At 42.6% G+C, this 14,469-nt stretch overlaps 1 protein-coding gene across 1 annotated transcript in view; it reads right to left on the bottom strand.

The window, feature by feature from the left end:
- The window catches only part of LOC122816124, a 446,542-nt gene that overhangs the window by 376,805 nt on the left and 55,268 nt on the right, over positions 1-14,469 (bottom strand). Inside the window, exon 2 of the mRNA XM_044088883.1 lies at positions 14,113-14,469. Within this exon, the coding sequence (XP_043944818.1) occupies positions 14,113-14,469 (357 nt within the window). The remainder of the gene's footprint in view (positions 1-14,112) is intronic.

Raw genomic sequence — 14,469 nt, forward strand, 5'->3', positions numbered from 1 at the left:
CCTGACAGGTTATGCCAGTACTGGGTTCAGAGTGCTTAGTCCCCAGTTTGGCTATGTGGTTGCACCTCATACATGTGTTGTATGTCCATGTGTAGGGGAGAGGGCTGACTGTGTACATGTGGCAACTGTGACATTGCCACATGACCCACATATTCCACAACTGTACCATAGAGGTGACTGACAAGTGACCTTTACACATGCTATCATAGTATTTTGATTGCCATGGTGATTAACAGCACATAGGGCCAATGGGGAACAAGGTACAGAAGGTGAGTATGTGAGGGTGTAGAGCCTGCGATTAGTTAGCACTGACATATATGACTGCTCACGTGGTCAAATGCCAGGTAAGTCATATGCAATGTGTCACAGGCAACGTACATGTGAACAGGACAAACAGTGACGTTCTGTCAAGTGAGACATGGACATACATATAGTAAGCTATGCAGATGTCACTAGGAGTCCACAGAAGCTCTGTAAATCTGCATTGCAGGTGGGATCAGTGTTCCAGGGTAACTGCAAGCAAACATGCATGCAAACAAAGCTACAGTAAGCAGGGCTGCATGTAGTCCATTGTACAACAAACAAGCTGTACCACTTCCAGTAGGTAACAGTGCAAATATGCAGGCACTGTACACATGTACATGGAAATACACAGGTCAGATGGCTAGGGTCCAGTCTCAGCGCACACAAGTGTACAGACCATGTACCGTCAGGATGTACAATAACTGGATAGAAACCCAGGTGCTCATACCTGCAGTAATACACATGTCAAATAACAGACAATGAGCCTTCACTCAGTGGTTCCATACTTAGTAGGATATATGCTACCTGTCCTGCCATCACAGTATCCCTGACATTTATGGGGACTCTCCCTCCTGTGAAAGTTAGTTTTGTGTGTTGGAGCTGTCTCACATGGTATGAGATGTGAGCTTGCAGTGCTAGGTTGCTCCTGTGTGTCCTGTACCAGTTGTGTAGTACTGCACACATATCAACATCCTCAAACATCCACATTGCAGAGTCCAGTGTGGGCAACATGCCACTTGCAGTTTACATGTCCATCATTGCGCATCAATACTTTCATTGCCTTATCCCCTGTGCTACCTATGTATGTAGCCTTCTGTTGACATCCTTACCACCAGTATGCCAACATGTGCAGATGATACACTATGGTACTTACCATAGGTGTAGATGACAGTACAAGACAATCATACCCTTATACTGCATCAGGCATGCTGGGATATACCCACAATTATATCAGCACACAGTTCTGTTAACAACATGATACTACTACTACACGTCTATGTAGTCACCCTGTGCATCAGCAACATGTTAACCTGTACCTGCACTGATGTTACATATTGCAGGAGGTGGCACAGTTTCATCATATGCACAGGGTGTGAACTTGGTATGCCTGAGTCTGCCACTGATACCACCAATTGACATGTATGTGTATGTGTGTTGGCGAGGGACAGCAGTACAAGGTGGGGCAATGTTGATGCAGTGTTTGCGTGTATGCGGTAGCCCTAGGTGTTGTCAATTCGCATGTGTGTATGGATGCACACAGTTCCACCTCATGGCTGCCATATACCGATGTTTGTGGACAGCCACAGACTGTACCTGCCAGGTCATACAGATCAGTGTCTCTGGTCATGGACACGGTACATGTGCCTTGCAGGGGTGCTACGGACCGTATCCGGTACCAATCCAGACTGGGTACTGTCATCAGAAGCAGGTGTTCGTTGACTGGACACAGATCCCTGTCGGGCCTGTCCAGAGCCACGTGCACGTGGTCTCCTGGGGCGGTGTGATGACAGCACAGACCCAGCATTGCTGGGGCTGCTGCGGGCACTATGGGGGCGGCCGCGGCCCTGTTGTCATCCGCGACGACTGCCAGCTGCTGCTGTTGCTGGCATACGCCCACGTCGACGCCTTAACTGTCCACCATTGCCCTGACTCATGGACATGTAGTTGTGGAACCGATCTAATATGTCCCCACAACATCTGTCTATGACATCGGTGAAATTATGGATGGCAGCCGCAATGTCACGCATACTGTCAGTCATGGCTGTGCGACATGCTGTCAGCTCCCTCAGACCCTGTCTGGTGTACCGTTCCATATGTGACTGTGCCTGCATGACAGCCCAAAACATAGCTGAGGTTGTAAGACCTCTGTGGGCACATCTGACAGGGGCAGTACGCCCATGGATGCTCCCATGAGAACCCCTGGACATCTGTCTGTCTGGTACCATCTCAGGGCCATGCCCATGGCTGCTGTGTGGGAAGCATGTGCCACAGATGCCACATTACCCTGGTCAATGCCCACTGTATCCTGTCCATCACCTAGGGACATTGGTGCAAAGGGTGTATTGGCAGGATGACTGTGCGCATTGATGGGGTTGACAGCTGTGTACTGTCAATTGGCTGGCCAATGACGGACCCTGGCATACCTTCCTGTGCCATTACACAGATGTCATCATTATCAGTACCCGTGGCACCTGATTCAGGTTCCCTGCTGCATGACACCAGAGCAGCACCAGAACCTGTGGGAGGGAAACAGGAAACACAGTTTACAATGTCTACACAATGTTACCAGTGATGCACACATGCACACGTGCACACAGTTACACACAGTTGCACACTTGCACACAGTTGCACACTACTCAGTATGCGAGATATCAACACACAGACACACCTGCATGCATACACAGAGCACTACTAAGTGAGCCTAATATTACTATTACTATCAAGACTATTAAAAGGTATTGTTAATACACACTCACCAGCATGGATAGGCTGCATTGCTGTTACACTGGAGGAACCTGCAGAAGTGAGGAAATTAATGTCAGTGGGCACAACTGTGCCATTGTTACTGAGTATGATACAGGTCAGTAGTACAACAGTTGCCTTTCACAGGTCAGCTGCTGATATTGAGAATATCACACTTGCACATTAAATACTATGATGACAGCTACAAACCAAGGACACACCTCACACATGCATTAACTACCAGTGTACACAACAGTCAACTATACATATGGCATATTACCTGCACGCTCGTAGTCTTGGTACTGTGTGGCTCCAGCCTCCATCATAATGCAGGTCTGCTGCTGTTGTTGGCGGGCTGGAGCCACAACACTTATGAGTAGTCCCTCCAGTCTGGTGAGTGGGGGATGTGTAGCCACCCCACCACTTGTGGCAACCTGTTGCCTGTGGGTATCCAATGCACGCTGATGAACATTTATGATCAAATCACTGCAGTGATGTCGTACCTGCTCATATCACTGCAGTGATGTCGTACCTGCTCATATGTCCTATTATGCGTGCCTATGTCATTTACCCGACGGACCAGGTCTTGCCAGTGCAGCCCTCTCCTGCTGATTCTGGCTGGTGCAGGAAAAGTGTATTGCATAATCCCGCAACAGGCTCTGGTGTATTTCCTTATCCTCAGCTGCAGAGTACACTGTATTGCGCTGGTGAGCCATGGTCCTGAAAAAGGAAATAACATGATATCAGCAAAATATGTCAGCAGAATTTGGCACACATACTACACATGCTACTCGACTGTTGTGATACAACATATCTCACATATATAGCATCTGTCTGTCTATTGGTGGATACACATGTAAATGGCCAGGTATCAGTGCTCAGCCAACAACTGTGCAACAGTACCTGGCACACTCCATATGACATACTACCAAACCCCAGCAGTCAGAACACTGATTCAGGTCCAAAGCACCTCCTCACTCTGGGGGTTTGTATCGAGGTACTGTATGGGGTACATCATCAACTACTGTGAGCTGACCACAAACTAATTGCCCTGGATATACATATCCTACCTCCATCACCAGCACAAACGACTACAGTGAATAACATTTCAAATGCAAATTTTACACTTTGTAACACTGATATGGTATCCTTTATGCCCACTGGGCCAGTGGAAGACACAACCCACAATGCTGACCCCTTCACAAATGATTTCTACAGACATCTCCGAGAATGCATGGATCATGCAATCCCATATAAGACCAAGACACTCTTCACAAAGGGAAAGCATCCTGTCTGGTGGACCCCAGCCATAGACAGATTGTATAACAAAAGATGGAAGCTACTGCAAGACAGAGCATAATTCCATAAAGGGAAGGCATGTCTGATCAGCACTAGTAAAGAGCTATTTACTCTCATACAAACATCCATGGGCAACTTTGAGAGGGGAAATCAATGGGGACACTACAGATAACCACAAGGCCTTCTTCAGTTATGTTAGAAACCTGGTTAGAAACCCTCCAATATGCTCATAGTTAGTACACAACAACAAATAATTAACTGAAACCACAGATATTGGCAACATTGTGGCAGACAGGTTCAGTGCAAGTTTTCCCCCTCCCTCTCCCCCAAACTAAGACATACTTATCCCAGCTGACTGTAACCTCCCTGTCATCACAGATGTCCAGGTGAGAGCCGCCCTCAGAAAAGCAGAAAACACAGCATCAATGGGACTTGATGGTGTCCCCGGTTGCATGCTACATGAACTCCAAGAGGAGCTAAACACACATATAGAAGTGCTATGTAACACCAGCCTGACTGCAGGATATGTACCTGTACACTGGCGTACAGCAGCAGTGGTTCCACTCCACGAAGGAGGCACCTCTACATACCAATACAATACAACACAATGCAATACATTACATTACAATACAATACAATATGCTATTGCCCCTGGGACTACAGCAGCATACTGTTCTGCTACCCTGACCATTGTGACACATGTGATGTGATGGTACCTGCTCCTGTCAAACAGTTACACAGGGTGACTCATATGGCATATTACCTATCTGACTAACATTCAGCAGGGGTATGTGTGACATGTACTCATGGGGAGTCTTGCTTCTTAATGCTGTGTGGTTTATTGCAGGGTATGTCTTATCTGTGGGTAGGAACCTGTACCTTGCCATGTTCTCTCTATTGCGGTGTCACGGACGACACACAGCAGTCATTTAGGTTGTGGATGGTGTGAGGTGTTACTATGGTTGTTGGACATCTGTCATGGGTGTGACTTAAGTATGTAAATCCAGGAGTGGTAACCTCTATGTGGGTAGTATGTGTGTACTCTGTGTTGTCAGTCACTGTGCATTGGTAATGTGTTTGAGTGCATTGTCACAGTGTTGTACATGTCACTGTGTCCTTCTCCATATCTGTAGCGGTCATGTGAGGTACATACCGTGGCAGCCATTGTGTGGTGTGGAGGGGTACACTGACCTACATGTCCATAGCTGACACACCATGTCTGCTGACACATACCATGTGCAGGTATTCCAGGAATAGTGTGCCACTGTGACTATCATTGGGGGGACTATTGTACACATTTATGACCCTGTTCACCCCTGACACACGCAGTGGTGGGCAGCCAATCACATATCTGGTGGTTACTGGTGTAGGTGATTTGAAATGGGGTGTGGTACTCCAGTTTCGACACTGGTGTTCACTCCATGCCTTTGTCACCAGGCACCTCACCAGGCACCTGTTGCAATACATCTGTACACATGTGCCTCACTCAGAATATATATACATCTCTCTCTCTATATATATATGTATATATGTATATATATATATATATATATATATATATATATATATATATATATATATATATATATATATATATATATATATATATATATATATATATATATATATATATATATATATATATATATATATATATATATATATATGTATATATATATATATATATATATATATATATATATATATATATATATATATATATATATATATATGTATATATATATATATGTATATATATATATATATATATATATATATATATATATATATATATATATATATATATATATATATATATATATGTATATATATATATATATGTATATATATATATATGTATATATATATAATGTATATGTATATATATATGTATATATATATATATATGTGTGTGTATATATATATATATATATATATATATATATATATATGTATATATATATATATATATATATATATATATATATATATATATATATATATACACATATGTCTATATATATATATCTACATATGTCTATATATATATATATATATATATATATATATATATATATATATATATGTCTGTATACATATACACATATATCGATGTACATATATTGCTATAGATATGGAGGGGTGACAGAGAGAGGAGAGGAGAGGGGGTGGGACAGGGGGTGAGATCGTCATATACAGTCATATCTGTAGATAGTCAGATCTGTCTGTCTATGTATACGTATCTACATATATCTATATCTGTATGTGTGTATTACATATATATGTTTCTACATATTCTATCTACATCTGTCTATGTATTCCTACATCCCTCTCTATGTATGTATACATATATGCATATTTATATATATATATATATATATATATATATATATATATATATATATATATATATATATACACACACACACATACATACATACATATATTGACATACATACGTATCCATATGATAGATAGGTATATCAACATGTTTATTTACAAAACTGTATACACACACTAACATACTGCTAAACATACATAACTATGAACCCTACTTTGTACATTGCACTACAACCTACATTCAACCTACACTGATATGTGCACATAGATGCCCTCACATACATATGTATGTACAACCTTCACTCATAGTTGCTGTATGTCCCCTGCCCTATGCACATCTTCATACACATATGGATACAGACCAATGACACATATGGAGGGTTCACAGTATGTAGACTTTCAACGTATTACTTTACATTACCTGTGTTTGTCACAGCTGCTTTTATTGCTGTTTGGTTTGGTGTCCTGCTGCTCCATTTGGCAGTTGTCAGCTTTCGAGTGGGTTTTGATGACTGTGTATGTTTTTTTTTTTTTTGTTTCCTCTCTCTCTGTCTCTCCCTACCTCCACAGGGTGCAATGAAAGTATTGCATGTGTGGACTGGGAGTACAGCATGCTTTTGTAGGTATCTGCATATGTCCATGTGATGGCCTCTGCACCAATTGTTAGCCAGCATTTGCTAATTGCATGCAGCCAGTTGTGTACTGATTGCAGTTCTCACTGTGATTCCAGGACAGTGCTATAAAAAGGTATGTGAGATAGGCGTAGCCCTTTCAGAGTTTAAGGGCAGGGACCATGCTGGTATGCTGTGGACACTGTTCTGTGAGTTTAAAGGTTAGTATCTCTCTCATATTTCTGGCTGTGTTGTAGATTAACATTTCTCCATTCATTTATCCAGTTTCCTGTACTAAGTGTGTATGTACACTGACACCTAAGGCTACTACTATTGTTAATGTGTGTGTGTGTGTGTGTGTGTGTGCTTTCCTGTGGGACATGTAGTGTAACTGGTATATAGCAGTGGCTCTTGCACTTTGTTGCTATGGCTTCAATATTTGCCCTTTACATTCACTACTTGTATGCCTGCTAGGTGTCTTGACTGTAGTGTGTTGCTGTGGCTTTCCTATTTTCCATGTACATTCACACCTTGGAATGCTTGCTATATCTGCTAGGGTGTTACTGCATGCAGTGTGGTCTGGCCATGGTGTGGGCCTTGACATCTATTAGGGTATTTGAGTATGCTGCCGAGCAGGCCCCAGAGACTCTCAGGTGCATCTTTTATCTGCCTCATGGAATGGTACATATCAGTGGGGTACACCCATTAAATTGCCTGGTACTCTGCAGTTGTGACTGTGGGTTAGCATGAGCATATGTATTACTACACTACTTCCGACATGCAAGTGGTGCATACTTTCAGTACTTCATAGTTACCATTGCATGTGTTGTAACACCTTTCTGCCTACTGTTTGTACATTTCACAGGGAGTCTGTGGGGCATCCCTGTAACTCAGTCACTGTTGCTATGTCTAGGCTCTTAACTATTCAAATATGGCAGTGTCAGACCTCTCAAGTGTACAGATATTTGCAGGTTGTCCACATTTTTGCCTCATATTTTGGTCCATATCTCATAAACAGCTTTTTCTGGCAAATCACTCTGGGCTCAAGTCAGACTTTAGTGACAAACATTTCAGTTTCAGACTTCATACCCTTCCAAACATCCAACAAAATGCAGAACCTGTTACTCTCTCAATTGTCTAAGTTTGTTGGAGCATTATTTGGAAGGTGTCCCTGTTTTTGGGCCTTTGCTCCACATTTTTTATTACTTAGTCCGGATGTGTTCCTGTAAGAGGTTGTGGGGTATGGGCAGTGATTATCCTGCTGTGAGTATGTGTGTGGCTTGCAAGGTGCTACAGTGACATTATTACCTACTAGCTACCAACTAGCATGGCTGTTTCTGTTCACACACTACTATTATACAAATCCACTACATTTGACAGTAAATATACATGACATGCTTTGTGTACTACACATCCTATATTCTTTTTACATTCATTCCTACTATTACATGATATATTTATTGTAGCACAATGTTCTTGTATAACAGTCATGGCTTAGTGGTAAGTCATGCAGACTACTCTTTCCAAGGTCCTGGGTTCAGGACTGAGAGTAGGATTTTATTTTGCTTTTGAGCAGACTACAGGCCTTGTCATTCAGAGTGACTAAGGCACTTTTAAGCAGTTATATCTGGGTTAGCGCTGGTTTGCGCGGAGCTCACGCATGCGCACTGGCGTTCAGCTCCGCGCACACCCGCTTACAACTGCTTAAAAGTGCTTACCCTTGCACACACCCTCGCTATTTTCTTTGAAAGAAATGAAAATGGGGAGACAGGAAAGTGATAAAAAAGGGGTCACAAAGAGGGTAAGACAGTAGGGAAACAAGCTCGGGTTTTGCAGAAGGGATGTAGGTAAGGCCCATAGCTGCCCATTTCTTCATCAGCAACAGCTGTGCATATGTTTGTAATTTTGTGTGACATTTGAAACCTTCCACCCCTGAGAGAGGTGTAAGGACAACAATAATACTTGTATAGCCAATTGTAATTGACAGTTTCCATGTCCAGCAGACATGTGTGCGAAATGGGCAGCTATGTATGGGGCATAATTTTTTTGTGGGTACAGAGTGCCCTTTTTTTTTTTTCAGGTGAGAGTGGTATGTCAGGTACGGGAAGTCGGTATAGCTGGGGAGGTAGGTTGGGTAGGTTAACAGACAAGACAAACAAGATGCATATAGGGGCGGTGTATGACACATGTGGGGGGGGGTTACACAATTGACGGGGACGGATGTTTGGATATCTAGAGCCCATGAACCCACAGATGGCAACAATGGAACTGATATCCCCACCCATGGGCAGTTGCCACTGTGCCTTCACGGCCCAGGACGGGGCTGTGCTGGGGGCTGTGTAGGCTGGGCGGCAGGCACGCCCGTTAGTTGTGCCACCTGTGCCTCAAGCTGACGTAGGAACCCAAGAACAGCTTCCCGGATCTCCCTACGCACCACAGTCCGGACTCTACGGAGGATGAGTGGATGTTCTCCTCTGGCCACACTTGCAGAGGGGGGACGAGCCCCATCCCCTGCAGCGCTTCCACCTGCAGGTGGCACAGGGCCACCGGAGGAGGGTCCGGCCTGGGCACTACTGCCAGGTGCACTCGCCAGCTGAGGAGGGAGAGGTGGGTCCGCTGGAACCCGCCTTCCCTGTCGTCCTACGTTTTGCATTATGTCATGACAGTTTGGGTTAGTAACGTACAATACCATTCACAATTAGTTGTAACAGCATGCATTAGTATTCCCATTAACCAAACACCCAGATATTCAAGCCATTGAACAGCAAGCATAACACATGCATATTTTGAACAGCAATACACAGTCCAACAACATGCAGGGTTGATTTATGGCAACAGGCCATCAGGTTTGGATGTATGAACAGGGCAGATGCATCAACGTACATGCAAATATGTATGAACTAACAGGACAAATGTCCAGGGGTGTTAATTGTGATTGCACATACCAATTTCACGTGGAATGGATTATATGTGGTTATAGGGTAGGGTGAAGAAAGTTTAATTAACAACTTCAAATACCAATACATATGCTGTACATTTCTAATAGCTGCAGATATATACACACTACAGTTCTGCCTACAGTTTCCTATGTGATAACGTCTTCAAGTTGGTGATAGGAATGTTACTGCTACATCAATATACATTTTCATTTTTATTCATACACATTCATATCTGGCTCTGTTCAGCTACATCATCCTGCTACATTTGCTTTATATAGCTATAGACAACTGTGGATGTTTGGTATTTCAGACAACCATACTATCTGCATATTGCAGACTGAGAGCAACATATCCAGATTTTGGGATACACATTCCAGCTGCGGTAACATTTTCAACACATGTTACTGTTTGGTTCTGCTTGTCACATTCATTTCATTCTGTACTGACTGCAGTATACTTTATTCAGGAGTTATTACTACTTTATTGGTGGATTCATAACTCTTTCTCACACTCTCTCACTTGTTTTATTTTTACAATTCAGGATGGTACTTAATTCTAGGCTTTATTGACATGTTTTACCTGTAGTTATAACAATCCTTTCCAACAGTCTCACTTCTGTCATGTTTCTGTATTTCAACTGGGATATATTTCACACATCTGTTTTACTCAGCTTCTGCAGCTGTACTTTTCAGCCTGCTGCAGGTTATGTACTATTATATTACAGGTGGGACATCTTTATTTCAGACTTGTTTCATTTTTCTGTTTGGATTACAGACTGCATCACACTTTTGTAATCAAGCAATACTTGCAAACCCTCTTACACTGTTACTTGCACATTTTATTAATTAGTGACTACACTGCACTTTTTTGCTAACTGTCATACTTATATATTTATTTACAGTTACAGGGAGAGGATTACTAACCTGCCTGGTGGAGCAACCGTGCCTGCCTGGTGGAGCAACCATGCCAGCCTATCGCCATAGGCTCTATGGTTCGCAGAACGGACACCTGCAGCCATAATATAAATAAAGTAATATTGGAATACACATCTCCATAATATCAGCTAGGTTAATTTCTTACATAAATAATTACATGTAACTTACTCAGTAGTGGGGCATTGGGCATTTTCCGGGCCTCCTGGATCCAACTGTTCAGTTGGTCCTGCTTCCGTCTCTTCAGGTCCGAATGGTGGTGACGGACCTGCTCACCAGTCCTTGGTATCACTGTGGCACTGGTGAGATCATGAGCCAACCGGTCCCATGCCTCAGCCCTATATGCTCCCCACAGGACCTGGCCCTGCATGAGTTGGGCCTCATGATTGTGGACAAGGAGCCAAACCATATATTTGGACTCCTCAATGCCCCACCTCTGTGCTCGAAAGCAACTACCCTCACCTACACCTGACATTCTGGCTGCAAGTCGGTTCTACAATCGGTTATGCTGTGTATTCCCGCCTATGGGGCTTATATATGCCGTTTTTCCCGCACTTATCTGTGATTGGCCATTTTGGAATTGTATCAGCTTCACAAAACCTGCTTTGTCATGCTCCTCTTTCTATTCATTCCTATATATATATGCTATTACTGCATTTCTAAATGCAACTGTCATGGCTTAGTGGTTCAGTACCTTGACTATGGTGCATGGTATCCTGGGTTTGAACCTGGCCACTGCTTTTTATATTTTATGACTGTCTACACAGGCTAGGAGGTGTGTCTGTGTAAAGGCAGTTTTGTTACAGCTTGCTCAATGTTGCCCGTCAGTTAGCTTGTTGGCACGGTGCACAGCTCCGCGCAAATGGGTTACGCTGGTTTACGCATCATTTGGCTGTCAGCACGCATATTACGCTCAACTCAGCCATGGGCACACAGTTTCAGCATGTCAAACCACTGCTCACCTACGGGCACTCATCTTACACCTGTTAAACCACTGCTCATCTACGGGCACTCATTTTACACCTCTTAAATCACTGCTCACCTACGGGCAGATGCACTCAACTTGCTAAACTGTAGCTCAGCTATAGGCACATCTGACATTTTTTATTATTTTGTTATCTCACATTTCTTCAAAATATATGGCCCATTTCATTACATTTTACATAAAATATAATTTTATATGTGTACATATATGTCAGGGACTTGTTTCGTGCTTATTTCACTAAAAATAAAAAAATGATGTTGGGGGGGCTCGAGCCATGACTGCCTGCTCTTCAGCCAATGTCTCTACCGCTACGCTATTGCTTCTAGGTTTACTTTGCATATTTAGTTCTTATATGCTTTTCCACTGACTGCTAACTGTGGCTAAGCTACGGGCATGCCCGCAAAGCAGACTCACGGGCAAACATCTTTACAATTTAAAAAAAAAATTATAAGATGTTCATGTGTACATTTTATGTTCGTAGTCTGTGGGGGCATGTGTTGTGTTGTATTTATTCACATTTACACGGGCGCTGTCGTGGGGGTTTACTTTCGGGACTTTTACTCTTCTGGGGGCATGTCCATTTGCAGGGCTCGGCCTACGGACACGCCCCCTACTGTCTTCCACGGACCATGTAAGCCTTAGGTGTGATTCAGCATGCCCTCATGCATATGCATGACATGCTGACGTCACACCGTTTAACTGCAGCCTCCGTGTAAGCCTTGTAACTCTTACACGGAGGCTTCGTGAATCCTGCCCTTTATGTTTGATTATTTTAAGGGTAAATAGTCAATACGTAATTGGTGTCTAAGTAACAGAGTGTTCCTGTGAAGGCAAAGGACTAGTGTGCGTGTTTGTTTTCATGTGTGTGTATATGTGTGTGTATATGTGTGTGTGTGTGTGTGTGTGTGTGTGTTACATAAAATATAATCTTTATAATTCGATCCAACAGTTGATCAGTGTAAGGTTTATTTGGGTCTCGTAGGACCTGGCTAGGACCCAAGGCAGCACAGAATATTTACTGAACACTCTTAAGGCCACTTGCCCCTTACTTATTACTTGGGGGGTTGGTGCAGATTTAAAACCTGTACATTCCACAGAAATAGGTTGTAATGATGCAGATCATGAGACCTCAGGCCTCGAATATTGCAATCACATTCAGCATATTTGTGGTATCCTTGTTGTGATATATATGATACACATTTAAACTTTGAAATCAGGAAGTAGAATGCACCTATGCACACAGCAAACACACATTTTGGTACTTTTCTGAGTGGTTCTTTTACTATTTATTTCTGTATTTGGTCATAATAAAAGACCAGTCCATACGAATGACAGCATAAACTCCTCCAACTTACCCTTCCCTAAGGTCATAAGTGGCTACCAGGCTATAACTCTGTTTCCTGCAAATCACTGTGAATGACATTGCCAATTAAACAATAGTAAAACAGTATAGTTGGTAACACCGCCTATCCAGAAAAGGCAAGCACCTCCTTCATAGATTTTCCATTTAAAGGCACATACCAGCAAGGTAGAATCTAGGATAAAAAGTATGATACTGAATGCATTATTAATTCTAAGTCGATTCAAGCCTCTTGTCTGAGTTGTCCAAGGCTAACCTCAACATAAGTCAAAACTACTGGGTATAAGATGGGCTTCTTGGCGAACATGTAGTGCCCTTATACTTTACATACAGGCAGCTAAGCACACGGGCCAGATCTTTTCAATACCCCAGACCCCATTGATGTGGATGTACTTTCTGAAGCATGTGCATATTACGGATATCTGTAGGCTACCAGTCTTGGAAGTGCTGATTCTATCAAGAGGAATAAAGTCATCAGTGGGGAATTAATCTTTTTAATAATTTATGCCAAAGTGAATGCAGTGAATTATAAAGCCAGATCAGTGAACCTGTAGGTGGTGAGTCAACAGAGATGTCACTACCATAATCATTACCCCAAATCACCTGCCCCAGGAGGTAGTAGAACTGATCATGAACAAGCCTGTCACCAATAAATATGTATGCAAATGCATTTGGCTTAAACAGACAGAAAGACAAATTCACTTTCTATAGTATGCTTCGATGTGAGTTTACTGCAGATGCCTGCCAACTTCAATCACAGCACTGGCACTTTCATAACATAAGTCCTGTATGACACAAAAAACAGGCTAAAATTTAACTTTTGCAGGAGGTACAGTGATGTCATGAATTTAAACAAGTCCAGTAAATAAGAAAAAGGTACCTGCAGCAGCTTGCATTCATTTTCATTCCTCCACATCCATTCAGTCTTGTTTTCAACTCTGAGGTCTCCGACAATCCTTATTGTGCATTTCCCAAATTCCAGCAGTAAGAATCCTTCAGTTTTTGGGCCTCTGGCTGTAGACAGAATTATTCTGTTTTCATTAGGAAGTCCAGCATCACTTAGATGGGGAACAGAGTGCTGCAGGCTTCCAGTGAGTGAGTACTGTGGGTCACATGCTGTTTCCAGTAGGATGCTCACAGTTTTTCCATCATATGTTAGGCTCCCATTAAGGACAGAATTACATTTATTCAGAGAGAATGAACCAGTAATTCCAAGGTTTTGCGAAATTCCAACTTT

Source organism: Protopterus annectens, chromosome 12.part0, assembly GCF_019279795.1.
Source record: "Protopterus annectens isolate FY-2018-M chromosome 12.part0, PAN1.0, whole genome shotgun sequence".
Classification (NCBI taxonomy): Eukaryota; Metazoa; Chordata; order Ceratodontiformes; family Protopteridae; genus Protopterus; species Protopterus annectens.